Genomic DNA, 14,136 nt, shown 5'->3' on the forward strand with positions numbered 1-14,136 from the left:
ACCGCCAAAACAACAACAGCAGCAAAAATATCTTCCAGGACAGGGGCAGATCTTGGAAGATGCAGAGCTGGGCCTCAAGCCCAGGACGGCAGCACGCATTGCACCCTGGGATGTGTGCGATGACCTCTTGGGTTGTGCAGTGTGCAAGCTTCTCAACGGCCCTTGGGGAACCAAGCTTGGCTGCTGCCAAGCTTCGTCTTTAGGATTCTGGTAGATCCTCATGCCGCTTCCCCCCTAAATGAATGTCCACTCCTTCTACCTTTCTGCCAAGTGATGGCCGGCCGGGGTGCCCCCGAGGTCTCACACGCCAGGACCACCGACATGCCGTCGATCACCGTGCTGTCCAGGGGGCCTCTGGTGATATTGGGGGCGATACCTACAGACAGACAGACAGAGCAGGACCTCTTAGCTACCTGGAAGCTCCAGACAGCAGGCCAGGGGCTATGCGTCCACAAAGGGACCTCATCTTTCCTCTCCCTTCCCCTGGGGTCCCAGACCAGGCCTGGATCCCTGGGCCTCCCTCCATCCAAGGGGAAACTGAGGGCCCAGAGAGCAGCTCACACCCCCGTGACAGGGGGTGGGAGACTCATCGTTGAGGCTCTGAGTCAAAGGCAAGGGCAGTTGGGAACTGGCCCGGCACCCGTTCTTGTCTCTGGAAACCTGAGCAGTAGTGGTCTTGGGGTGGAGTTGACTGAGCCCTCTTCAGGACCCACGGGCAGACCCAGAGGAGCTGGGCCCTCTTATTGGTTTCTTATTGTGCTGCTTCTTCTTATTGTATTTTATTTTTTGTGGGTCATGGGGCTTGAACTCAGGGACTGGGCGCTGTTTCTGAGCTCTTTCTGCTTAAGGCTAGCGCTCTACCACTTTGAGCCACAGTGCCACTCCTGGTTTTCTGGTGGTTCATTGCAGATAAGAGTCGCAGTGCCTCAAACTGTGGTCCTCAGATCTCAGCCTCCTGAGCAGCTAGGATTACAGGCATGAGCCACTGGCACTTGGCTTAGTACTCCCTTCCTTCCTTCCTTCCTTCCTTCCTTCTTTTGTTGGCTGTGGGGCTTTCACTCTGGGCCTTGGTGCTGTCCCTCAGCTCTTCAGCTCAAGGCTAGCACTCTACCACTTGAGCCACAGTGCTACTTCCAGTTTTCTGGTGGTTCATTGGAGATAAGAGCCTGGGACTTTCTTGCCCAGGCTGGCTTTGAACCATGATCCTCAGATCTCAGCCTCCTGAGTAGCTAGGATTACAGGTGTGAGCTGCTGGCACCCGGCAGCACTCTGTTTCTTGTTTTTTTTTTTTTTTTTGGGTCCGGTCGTGGGGCCTGAACTCTGAGCCTGGGCACTGTCCCTCAGCTCTTCAGCTCAAGGCTAGCGCTCTACCACTTGAGCCACAGCGCCACTTCCGGCATCTTTTTTTTTTTTTTTTTGCTTATGTGGTGCTGAGGAATCGAACCCAGGGCCTCAGGCATGCCAGGCAAACGCTCTACCACTGAGCCACCTTCCCAGCCCCTAGCACTCTGTTTCTTAAAGAGCCTGAGGACTGCTGGTGTCCAGGACCTTGGGGACAGCTCCATGGGTGTGGCTGGCTGGTGCCACCAGGCTCTGAGACCCCAGGGCTAGGCCTGCACATGGCTCCCACAGGACCCTGGGCATTTGCCCCTGGGCAGTGGCCCTCAGGGTCAGGCATGGAACCAACTTACTGGTGACAGCCAAGTAGGTGGAGGTCTGCACCTCTCCAGCCGCGTTGCGGGCGAAGCACTGGAACATGCCGGTGTCATCGGGCACCAGGCTGCTGATCTGCAGGCCGCCGTCGCCCCGCTGCCTGTAGCGGCTCAGCTTCTCCACCTCCACCACGGCCGCGTCCTTGTACCAGGTGATGGAGGGGGGCGGTACACCTGGGGGGGGTGGCACGGAGCGCCCTCAGCTGCCTGCCAGGGAGACCCTGCACAGTTCTGGTTTCTAGAACTTTTTCACAAGTGTGACTTTCAGTGTAGGGAGAGGGAGAGGATGTTCTTAGAGCAACAATGCTCACATTCCTGGGGTTATAGGAGGAATGCCATGAAAGTGGAGAGCTATGAGATCAGTTTACCTGGGCACTGCTGGATTGGACATGTACTAGAATTAGTTAATGGCAGTGCTGGGGTTTGAACTCAGTGCCTCGGTCTTGCCAGGCAGGTGCTCTTGTCACTGAGCCACGCCTTCCTTCCTGTTTTGCACTCGGCATTTTCAGGATTGGGTCTTGCTTCCTGTGCAGGATGCAGCTGGGCTGCAGCCTGGCTACTTTAGGACTCCCATCACAGCCGGGATGGCAGGCGTGCTGTCACCACACCAAGCGGAGGCTCACAGGCCGTTCTGCCCTGCCAGCCTAGAACTGTGATCCCCCTATCCTCAAAGCTACAACGGCAGGCTTGTTCCCCAGCATTCCAGATGGGAGTTAAGAAGAGGTCCTGAGAACTTTCCCCTAGGTTGGCCTTCAACCTCTATCCTCCTTTTCTCAGCCTTCCACGTAGCTATGATTACAGACCTGAGCTACGAGTGCCTGGCCAAATTAATTAATTAATTATTTTTTAAACTTCAGTGCTTAGCAGAGATTTCCATGTACTGACGAAAACTCCCAGTGGAGGCTTTTGGTTCCCAAACTGATCTGCCCACAGAACCGATGTTGGGGAGCAGGCAAGAGGCCCCGGCATTGGCTTCCTCTGTGGGCTGTACCAGAGGTGCATGGGGCTCCCTCATCCCTGAGCCTGACATGACCTTCTTAGAGGTGACCCCAGCTCTACTCCCCTGGGTCTCTGCCCAAATGTGACTTCCCCCAGAAGTCCCCACAGGAGCCTAGGAGCACCCCACAACTCCCTTCCCTCCCCAACCCGCTCATCCATCGCACAGCACACATCTTAGAGCCCAGGCTGTGTCTCGCAATAGATAGTGTGGGGGTCATTTAATTGGCAGCCTCTTTTCTCTCTTAGTGGTTCATAAAATAACGAGGCATCTCCCAGCCCTGGCATCTTCCATGAGAGGAAAGCAGGCCTCTTAATTTGCCTATCTGTTTTCTTATCTGCTTTGCATGAACGTAAGTACTAAGCCAGGTGCTGTGGCTCATGCCTGTAATCCTAGCTGCTCAGGAGGCTGAGCTTTGAGACTTGAGGTTTGAAGCCAGCCTGGAGAGACCCAAACCAGGGGACTCTTATCTCCAATTGGCCAGCAAAATGTTATACTGGCGGTGTGGCTCAAGTGGTAGCATTCCAGCTGTGGGTGCAAAAACTAAGCTGAGTTCAAGCCCAGAGACTGGACTCATGAAAAGGAAATGTAAGTTCAAAACCAAGAGGGATTTGGTTCTTTAGTTTATTCTGACTTCCTGGCACCCAGAGCAATAGAGGTACAGGGACAGTCCTTCAGAAGGCATTCTTGGTGAGCGAGGGCTTCTTTGCCTTCTCTAGTGGGCCTCAGAAGGCATCTGCCATACTGTTCCCCCCCCCCCCCCCGCACTTTCCTTCTCTGCTTAGTAGAGTCTAAAGGAGAGGCTGGGATAGGAAAGGCAGCAATTCTCCACATCTGTGACCCCAGGGTTAGGAGATGGAGCCCCAGGATCAGCAGCCGAGACGAGACTCCCAGAGACATGACGCACCCAGGCCTCTGAGTTCTGACATCTCCGCGATCTGGCTTTGTCCACCCACTCCCAAATGCCTGGCAATTTGTCACCTGTCTTGCAATGATGGTCATTTGGGTTCATTTGTAACCCTCAAGTTGAGGGTTGATTCCTAGCCTGAGATGATGGTAATTTGCGACCTTCCTGGGCCTCCTCGTCTCGTTCAGCCTGATGTCCGCTGGGGTTTGCCGGCGTGAGGACAGGGCTGGGAGAGGCTGGGGGTTCTCATCCCCTCCTCCCTGCCGCCATGTTACCTTTGGCCCGGCAGGGGATGTCCACCACCTTCTCCATCTCCGCAGTGACGTGTCTCTCGGGCTCCTTGGTGAACTGTGGAGGCTCTGGGGTGGGGGGAAGGGAGGGGATCAGCCGTGCTCCTTGAGATCTAGCCACCCTGATCCCCCCTCAGCTCACCCAGCACTGAGAGGTAGGCGCCCCGGGCCACGGGGCGCACGCTGCTGCTCCGGAGTACCGCCTCACACTCGTAGTAGCCGGCGTCGCTGACGGTGGGGTTGGTGATGGTGAGCCGGCGGCTAAAGTCGCTGATGCCACTTGAGATGGGTACCCCGTCCTTCTTCCATACCACCTGCAGCTTGATCAGGGGTCTGTGGCGGCGGTGGGGTGGAGGAGGGGGTGGGGGAGAAGTGGGCTTCGGTGCAAGGCTTCCCGGGGGTGGGGCAGGCACAGGAAGGAACGCTGGGTGAAGATGTCTGGTCCTGTGATCTGCTCCCACCCCACTTCTTGGGTGTAAACTCTGGGGCAGGTTCCTAAAGGGCTCCAGGCCTCAGTTTCCCCATCTGTAAAGTGAGGGAACTGCGCCCATCTTGTGTGGCAGGGGGAGGGGAAGTGTACTAATGCAGGGTGCTCGGAAGCTGGAGCTTGGGACTCCCCTGGCCTGATTTTCCCCTCTAATCTCCCTGGGTGCCGGGCCTCCCGCTGCCCATGGGCGAGGAGGCGACCACAGGAATGTCACATACTAAAATCTGGAGACAGGAAACAAGGATGGACAGACAGACAGAGAGACCCTCTCACTCCAATTATTTTCCTCCAGTTTTAAGAGCTACTCAGGAGGCTGAGAACTGAGGATTGTAGCTTAAAGGCAGCTATGGTGAAAAAGTTCATGAGACTCTCATCTCTAATTAATCACCAAAGAACTGGAAGTGGAGCTGTGGTCAAATGGTTGAGCAAAAAAGTTCAGGGACAGAGCTCCGGCCCTGAGTTCAAGCCCCACTATCAGCCCAGAGAGAGAAAATATGTGGAGAAAACCCCACGTCCCCTAACCCTGGGGCCAGGGGCAGAGCTTCCCAGAGCTTGATGATGGTAGATAAGCTCTCCTCTGCAGGACTTCTCAGGGCCTTTAACAGGCATCCTGGCTGTCTCTCCTGTACTCATGAGATACCGGGTCTCCATGAAGTATGTGTTCAGAAACCCTGGGACAGACATCCACTTTCCAGGACACCTGACCTGGAGGTGACTGTGGATCCTTCACCTGAGTCCCCTCTGGTGACAGCTGTTGCTCTCTGTGGGGTTCAGGTCCGGCGGGTGTCAGGGCTCAGCTGAGGGACTCAGGCCCCTGGCAGAGCAGGGCTCATGGGCCTTGTGTCTTAGGTGTGGGCTTGGCCAGCTGGGTGACACAGGCAGGCGGCTTATTCCCTCCCTGGATGGTGGGTGGTGGTGGTGGGAAAACACCTGTGTTGTGTCATTGTGTTGGCAGGAAGGGGGTTGGGCCACCCACCTGGCATTGGCCACACACTCCAAGGTCACCTCCGAAGTCCCGGTCACCACACTGGTGTTCCTGGGCGGGACGATGATGGTTGGTGCGATGGGGTCGGCAGGGCCCCCGACATCTGTGGAGGGGTCAGGGATCAGCTGGAGGTGGAGACCAGAAACCTCATCCCTGCCCAGCCAGACTGGTGCCACGCCAGGGCTGTCCTCCTGGGGTGAAGACAGAAGCTCTGGGCCGACCCCAAAGCTGTATCTCTAGACACTGACCCAAGACCCTTACTTGTCCCTTTCCTATGCTCCTGGGGAGCCCAGCTCAGCCCTATCCTCATCATCTGTCTTTGCTACTGCCTTCCAATGCTTCCTCTCTGCCTCAGTTTACCTTGCTGTTAACCATCTCACTGTCTGCCACCAGAGTGCAAACTCTCCCTCGTGAGTGGGACCAGGCTCCCTCTCCAAAATTCATGTCTGCCTGTCAGCTGCAAGTATGGACAACGTGGATAGAAGAGGTGTGAAAGAAGCCACAGGGGCCAGAGGGAGGGCTCTGGACTTGATGTAGCCATTATTTGTTCTTATGAATGAGAAGAGGGAAATGAGACACGGACATTACAGGAGAAGCCATGTGGAGACAGAGACTGGAGATAGAAAGCAAGGAAGAGAGTGGGGGAGGGCTGTAATCCTAGCTACTCAGGAGGCTGAGATCTGAGGATCGTGGTTCAAAGCCAGCCCGGGCAGGAAAGTCCGTGAGACTCTTATCTTCAATAAAAACCACTAGAAAACCGGAAGTGGCGCTGTGGCTCAAGCAGTAGAGCGCTTGCCTTGAGCTGAAGAGCACAGGGACAGTGCCCAAGCCCAGAGTTCAAGCCCTAGGACTGACAAAAAAAGAAAAAAAGAAAGCAAAGAAGGAGAAAGAGAGGGAGGGAGGAAGGAAGGGAGAAAGGAGGAAGGAAAAAGGGAAAGAGAGAAAGAGGAAAGGAAGTTAGAAAAAAGGAAGAAAGGAGGGAGGGAGAGAAGGAAGAAAAAGAAGAAAGAAATGAAGGAAGAAGGAGGAAAGAGGAAATGGAGGAGAAGTGAGGAAGGAAGGAAGAAAGGAAGGAGGAAGGCAGGAAGGAGAAGGAAGGAGGAGGAAGGAAGAAGGAAGGAAAGAAGAAGAAAGAAAAGAAGGAAGAAAAGAAGGACGTTTCTGGACTGTTCACATTGGGGTGTTGGCGTGTCTTTTGTCTCGGTCTTGCTTTTTTTGGTTGTTGTTTGTGCCAGTAGTGGGGCTTGAACTCGGGGTCTGGCACTATCCCTGAGCTTTTTGGCTCAAGGTTAGCACTCTTCCTCTCGAGCGGTGGCTCCACTTTTGGCTTCTTGGCAGTTCACTGGAGAGAAGAGTCTCATAGACTTTCCTGTCTTGGCTAGCTTCGAACTGCAATCCTCAGCTCTCAGCCTCCTGAGTCACTAGGATGACAGGTGTGAGCCACTGGCGCCTGGCTCATTCTTGCGTTTTCTAAGAGGCACCAGGTTCTTCTCTTTGTGGTCCACAGTGGAGACCCAGTATTGGCAGAAACTTCGATATTCTCTGTACACTTGCTCCATCGCTCGTAAAAATACAACCTACAAGGACTTTTTCCTCTCACGACCAATCTATCCTAGTTGGCCACTTTCCCAGAGACCCTGAAGGCAGCGGGGCACGGTGGCCCACTGCTGGGGTGACAGCAATGAGAGGTCCTCTTGGGGGGCCAGGGAAGGGACTAGCTGCAGCCCCATGACTGTTTAGGCCGCTCTAGTCAATCCTGGATGTGTTTCCTAGCTGAACTTCGGGCATTGTTAGAAAAGGCTCGGGAAGAATGGGAATAAAATGTAAAAATAAAGTAAAATGAAGGGGCCAAGAAAGGAAGCATATAAAGTAGAATAATTGCAACAATATAAAGCCTCATGTAGGTGCCATAAAGAGCGATCGGATTGAAAGCTGCTGATATAGCTGCACCCATAAAACTGTGCTCTAAGTTGTTTATGACATGCTGGCCGCTCAGGTAGCATGGGCCAGATTAATGGGGCACAAGGAGGAGACAGACAGAGCCTGAGCCAGAATGCTCTCCGCTCCGCCAGGTAAACGGCCGTCCCTGGATGCAGGCGGGCAGAGATGAAGGGATGAGGGCCAGGGTCCCCTGGGTTCTGGCCATGTCACTGGCTCAGGACAGCACAGAGGGGGAGGAGACAGCTGCTCAAGGTCTCCTGGGTCAGTTCCAGGGGCTATCTGCAGGGCTGGGGGTGGGGTAGGTGGGGACACAGGAGCTGGGGATTCTGTATCCAGGGAGGGAGGCTCTGGGGTCTAGGAAAGCCTGGCTCAGAGCTCCTCTGTCCTCCGTGTCCTGGGGGCAGGGGTGGGGTGAATTGGGGGGGATTACTTCCTTCCACTGTGCCTCAGTTTCCTCAGGCCCAGAATGAGCCAGGGTGCCTGTGGTCCACACCTGTAATTCTAAACCACTCAGGAATCTGAGATCTGGAGGACTGCAGTTCAAAGCCAGTTGGTGGAGAAAAGTCTGTGAAAGTCTAACTTGAATGAAACGACAAAAAAGCTGGCCTAGAGGCACAGCTCAAGTGGTAGAACATGAGCCATGATTGAAAAAGCTGAGTGAGGTCCTAGGTGAAGCCTTGGTACCCCCACCCCCACCTCCACAGCCACACAGGACCACGTGGACTCAACTCTCCTCCTCCACCAAGATGGCAGGGTCTGTGTTCAAGAGGGAGGGAGACCCATCAATGCTCACGCCTTTAATGACGTAAGGAGGTAAGGGGTAGGGAGGCTTAGCAGGTTTGGAGTGAGTGCTAAGTGCCCAATACATAGTAGTTGCTCAATAAATGTCTGTCTGCCCAGGCTGGAAAGCACTGTCTGTACCTCCCTGGGTCCAGTGCTGGATCCCAGGGCTGAGACATGGACAGAGAGTCTGGCCTTCTGCTCTCCTTCTGAGCCTGAGTGTGGTGGTCGGGTATGGTGAACCCTGGGTTCTACTCCTGAGTGTGTGTGTGTGTGTGTGTGTGTGTATGTGTGTGTGTGCCATTGCTGGGTCTTGAACTCAGGGCCTTGCATTCCCCCCTCCCAGCTTTTTCACTGAAGGATGATGCTCTACCCCTGGAACCACAGCTCCACTTTGGCTTTTTGCTGGTTAATTGGAGATAAGGGTCTCATGGATTTGTCTGCCCAGGCTGGCTTTGAACTTCCATACTGAGATCTCAGCCTCCTGAGTAGCTAGGATTACAGCCTTGAAAGCCATTCCTCCTCGGCCTTCTCAATCTGTAGAGTGTAGATAATGTCCAGTCCGCAGAGGACTGCTGCAGAGAGGAGACTGAGGGACATAGGGCGCCTGGTGCTGTCCCAGCATCACAGTCCTCAGAGCAGAGGCTGAGGGTGTGAGGCCAGGGTGGCGGCGGACGGTGGGCTCCCCTCTGGAGCACCTCCTGGCTGTCTGGCATTCTCTCTCTCTCTCGGTGGCCCATCCTAAGTCTCTTTCCTTAATTAGGAGCGTTGGGACAGCGAGGCACCCAGTGTGGATAGACGGAGGCTCACATGGGCGTGGCCTTCCTTCTATACTGAGGCCAGGATGGCCAGAAAACTCCTGGGCCTGAGCAGGGTGAGGCCACATCAGGGTCCCGGGGCATACGCCTGCAGGTAACCCTGCTGGGAGCTGGAGGCTGAGACTTAGGAGGAGGTCACTCAGCCTGAGTCCCAGTGGGGAGATTGGGGGTGAACAGTATGGTGGGAGAAAGGGGGCTAAAAGCCCAGCTCTGAAAATCCAAGTAACCCAAGCAAAGCAGGGTGTCTTTCAGGAGAGCCGACAGGGACAGAAGGATGAAGGGTGGACATTTACTGTGACTCGTTCTCCCAAGGCCCCTCCCACTCCTGGCCTGGGCATCACTACAGATGAAGAAGCCCAGGCTGGGGACTGAGGGACTCACCTGGCCACGGTGAGTGAGGCCAGGGCTGTTAGCCCCTCACCCAGACAGGCATGCTGGGACATCCAGCTCCCAGCTACCCTGACTCCCCCAGGCCATAAAACCCACCCGATTCAACGTGGGGCTACCAGCCACCTGGGCCTGAGAAGCTCCTGAACTGTGGCTGTGCCCCTTTGAGTTAATGAGGTTTCATTTTAGCTAATTTACATCCCCAATTCAGTTATTAGAACCCTTTTTAAGCTTGTGGGAAACAACTTGGGCATCAGGATTCTACCTTTCCAGCTATAAATTTTTAGGAAATCTAAATACGGCTCACGTATTCCAGATGAAAATCCGGCATCTAAATTGAGATGTTCTGTAGGTATCAGATACACACCAGATTTCAAAGACTGCCTTATGCCAAGGAAACCTGGTATGAAATATCCCATTAATATTTCCCACATCACGGGTACACCAAAAGGCTATTTCGAATACATTGGATTAAATAAAAAAATATATTAATGAAATGAATTCCACCTATTTCTCTCTTTGTGAAAAAAATGGGGTGACTGGAAAATTTACAATCGTGCCTGTGGTGCATGCAATCCACAAGTCAGAACAGTTCTGGTCCCCAAGTGTGGGCCCCCTCCCCCACGGGACTCTGAGGGCCCTTGTGAAGTTATGGGGGGATCCCCAAGATCACTAGCTTCATCCTCTCTAGTCCCCATCTCCAAGAAGTAAGGGTCCCCCTGGGACTGCTGCTGATCCGATCTGCCCTGACCTGAGCAGACTGGGGTGGTGGGTGGGAAGGGAAGGAGAGGGGAGGGAGAGGCGGGCCTAGCTCAGGTGAGGTAATAGGGGGCTGTGGAGCCAGCAGGGGGTGAAGTAGCAATTGCTCCTCATAAGTTGGTTGGCAGGCAGACAGGCGGGGGGAGTTTGTGTCAGCACCAGGAGCAGGGTTTTGAAGAGCAATCACTTGTGGGAGGGGAAATTAACTAAAAATCAGTTGATTCTGCTCTCAACACGCAGCAGAAACTGACGGGCACTGGGGTGGGAGAGGCAGAGAGCTGCGGGAGGCTGGGTAGACTGAGTGGGGGCGGGGAGAAGGGGGGAAGTGGGGTCTTGCCTGAATTCCCTGGGGCTGGCTAGAGGGGTGAGATGGTTTGGGATGGAGCAGATAGCAATAATCACCCTGGAGATGCAGACACTGGAGGTCACAATGGACAAGCCCTGATTGTGGGCTCTTGGGGTAAACTGAGTGACCCAGGACTGATGCCTGGCTTTACCGCTATGACCTCTTTTAAAAAGGACTGGGTTTGCCTTTGGGGAACTGAGGCAGGAGGATTGTGAGTTTGGGGCCCGCCTGGGCTAAAGAAAATAAAAAGGAAGAAAAGATGGGTGAGATCAGGGTCATTGAAAAATACCTGCTGCCTGAAACAATTACTATTTCTTGCCAGGTATTTGGTGGTGCACACCTGTAATCCTAGCTGCTGAGGAGGCTGAGAGCTGAGGATCGTGCACCAAAGCCAGATGGGGGCAGGAAAGTCCATGAGACTCTCATCTCCAACTCACCACCAAAAAGTCAGAAGTGGAGCCGCGAGTCAAGTGATAGAATGCCGCCTTGAGTGAAAAAACTGGGCTCAGGAGGCCTAGGAATGGGAATCTGGGCACCTGGACACTGGCAGAGAGACTGGGATTCGGGGCCGGGCATGAAAAAGCCTCGGCCCCCCTCATGTTGTCAGCATGTGCCAGGGTGACCAGAAATGATAAATGAGACTTGCTTTGGGAGCTGGACTGGGACAGATGTGGAGAGATGAGATGAACATCTGTTTCTCCCTCCCCTCCACCCCACCCACCATATACGTGGAAACTCTGGCCCTGTGTACGTGATTCACAGCCTGAACGCACCCAGCCACCTGCCCGGCCTTCTCTACCCTGGGGATTGCAGGCTTGGGGGAAGGGCCAATCCTTCTGGGAGAACTGGGCCAGGGACAGGAGGGGAGGGAAAGGGGGGCAGGTGGGGGGGTATCTCTTTGCCAAAGGTCACTGCAGCAGGCATTCTTTTATGAGCCTCTCACTGGGTTCAGCCCCTAGGCCTCTCTTTCCTGGGGAGGCTGGGGGCAGTCAGAGGATGGGCAGCTTTGGAGGCCTGGGGAGAGCCTGTGTCCCTCCCCTGGGGACCTCCTTGCTCCAAGCAGAAACAGCATGTTTGTGTGCCAGCTGAGCAGAGGTCACTGTATTTCTTTAGGAAAACCAGCTTCTGATCTCCTGGGGTGCTCACATGGGAGCCTGGGGGTGGCTGGAATCTACACACATGCACACACATGCACATATGCACACACACTTGCAGGTGGTCTTGCTTACAGCCAAGCTGAGCACCCCCACGCCCCCACTTCTGGTATGGGATGAGCAGCGTCCGGAGCGTGGCTCTCCCTGTGTCTGCCCTGGCACTGACTAGCACCTCCAGCCCTGCTCCTCCTCCCGGTCCCCACTATTCCATCTTCCCAATGGCCCTCCAGAGCCCCATTCCCTAGATTTAATGACTTGCTTGGTGACAGTCCGGGCCCTGGGCTTACTCACTCTCCACAGCGAGAGTCATGGGCTGGCTGGTCTTGTTGTCTCCGTTCTTGTCGTTAACCGCCTGCACGTAGTATCGGCCTGCGTCGGGAGCCACGGTGGACAGGATGACGAGCGTGTTATCCAGTGTGATGGCTCTGGCAAGAGGGGAAAGAATCCTTGGACGGGGCCCGAGGGGCTTGGAGCCTCCAGCCACCAACCTCCAGGGATTGTGACGAAGGACCTGGAGTAGGTGACCTGACCACCTCTCCCTGACAGATGGGGAAAAGAAGGAGGGCTTCCCTTCCCCCAATCTCACAGTGCCTAAGTCCCAGATCACAATGCTTCCCAAGCCCCGACTCCAATGCTGGCCTAGGGTCCTTTTCCAGAAAGTTCTGTGGAATTCAGTCCTTCGCCAGGCCACAGCATTCATGGCTTTGTGCCGTTCCTGCATGGTGAGCACCCAGACATGCCCAGTGAACAGTGAGGAATAAGCAGATGTGCTGGAGGTAGAGTGGCTGCCTAGCATGCACTAGGCTGTGGGGTCGAATTCCACCTTTCCAGACACACCAAAGAAAAGAACAGGACCATTCTAGCATTAGGGTCTTAACCCTAATCCCAAATCCACTCAAGCCTCTCCCTGGCCTGGCTGGTGGGGCGGAGTCAGCGTCCTCTCATGCCATGCCAGGGGGGTGGTTGGTTCCCCTGCCTGGACTCTAGACATGCAGCCCCTCCCACAGGCCAGGTCAGCAAGAAAGGAAATGGGGGGCCAGATCCCCTTACATGTGGGTGAAGCGAGCTCTGAGAGCTCTGCCCACACTGGCTCCTTCCACCCATTCTTCTAATGACAAACAAAATCATTAGTTTGCCAAGTCTATCTCCGGGTTGTAATGCGCTGGTGCTGGAGACAGCTGTTAAACATCCTTAATGTTAGTTTAACAAGGACAAATCCAGTTGAATTCTTTTCAAATTTTCCCATTAGGTGAATGTTACAGAGTTTTAAACGGGCTTTCCAATAAACATGCCCGCTAATGGCTCTCCAGCCCAGCGCTCTCCCAGCCTCCCGCCCCCCCCCCAGGCCTAGTCTGGGGGGGGGCTCACATACTGAGACTCACCATCAGCAGAGCTAGGAAGGAGGCAAGGCCCTTGTCCCCAGTGCTTAGGAACCCTAATGATGTTCCATTTGGCTTTCTCCTAGAGATCCTCCCTCCCTCCCTTCCTCCCTCCCTCTCTCCCTCCCTCCCTCCCTCCCTCCCTCCCTTCCTTCTTTCCTTCTTCCCTCCTTTTCTTCTTTCTTTTTCTCTAGCTAATGAGGTGATAGAGCCAGAGCCAGGCTATTAGCAGTCAAGTCTCCTTATAGACAGGGGGCTCTGAGTAATCGCCGTCCTGCCTGATGCTGAGAGAAGCCCACCGTGGGTCAGGGAGTCCCTTTAGAGAGCACTCCACTGGGGTCAGGGTGCTCCCCATTGGGGGAGCCCTCCATGCCCTACAAACACTCTGGCTAAGAGCCCACATCAGAAATGGAACTCCAACATGCAGACACAAGGAATTTGCTATCAAGGACCCTTCCCACTTGACGATGACCAATCATCTGTTCTCATTACTGAAATAAAACCACCCTATCAGGAATTTGCTAGGAGTACTTTGGAGAGTAGGCAGAGGGCGTGTGTGACCAGGAAGAGGTGTTTATCGTGTACAGGCCAGGGTTGTTCTGTTCTGGAATGAAGTGAGTGAGGACAGAGGCCAGGAATGGAAGAAAGGAGATAGAAGGGGTTAGCAGGGAAGGTCTAGCATGGCAGACACAGTGTCAACATGTCCACCCAACTCTGCCTGCAGCCAGGGCAGACATTGCCAATCGATCATAATGTTCTTTCCCATGAGTCTGGATAGAGCCTCAGAATCATTTTCAACTCTGTGTTCTAGGAAGTCACTACCAATGGCTTCAAGGATGCTTTCACCAGTATGGTATGGTATATAGTATGGTACACCTGGGGCACAGGAGACAACCTCAGCAAGGGGATTAGGATAGGTTGGAGCTCATCTACCTGTCCCAGAACCTGGATGGCAGAGCATTTCCAGCTACAACTGTAATCTCAATACCCACTGAAGTGTGAACCCTCCTGCTGGTTTTATTGAGCCTTACGGAGGCCTCAGGGAGCCTGCTCTGAGGAATCCATCTTGTAACCTGGGGAATTGTTCCAAGTCCTCACTTCCTTTTGCAGTCCTGTCACTCAGTGGCACACAGCACGGAGTGTGGATACTGAGAGTTCTCGCTCCTAAGCTCTGCCATGTCCTTCCTTCCACCA

At 54.4% G+C, this 14,136-nt stretch overlaps 1 protein-coding gene across 4 annotated transcripts in view; it reads right to left on the bottom strand.

The window, feature by feature from the left end:
* Positions 1 to 14,136, bottom strand: part of Sdk2 (sidekick cell adhesion molecule 2) — a 233,771-nt gene that overhangs the window by 76,471 nt on the left and 143,164 nt on the right. For all 4 annotated transcript variants that reach the window (XM_069993202.1, XM_069993199.1, XM_069993201.1 and 1 more), the window contains 6 exons: positions 11,855 to 11,988; positions 5,370 to 5,481; positions 4,049 to 4,239; positions 3,892 to 3,975; positions 1,692 to 1,886; positions 260 to 376 (listed from right to left, as the gene is read on the bottom strand). In XM_069993202.1, coding sequence (XP_069849303.1) covers positions 260 to 376; positions 1,692 to 1,886; positions 3,892 to 3,975; positions 4,049 to 4,239; positions 5,370 to 5,481; positions 11,855 to 11,988 — 833 coding nt within the window. The remainder of the gene's footprint in view (positions 1 to 259; positions 377 to 1,691; positions 1,887 to 3,891; positions 3,976 to 4,048; positions 4,240 to 5,369; positions 5,482 to 11,854; positions 11,989 to 14,136) is intronic.

Source organism: Dipodomys merriami, unplaced genomic scaffold, assembly GCF_024711535.1.
Source record: "Dipodomys merriami isolate MVZ:Mamm:240054 unplaced genomic scaffold, mDipMer1.0.p SCAF_42, whole genome shotgun sequence".
In the NCBI taxonomy this organism is placed as follows: domain Eukaryota; kingdom Metazoa; phylum Chordata; class Mammalia; order Rodentia; family Heteromyidae; genus Dipodomys; species Dipodomys merriami.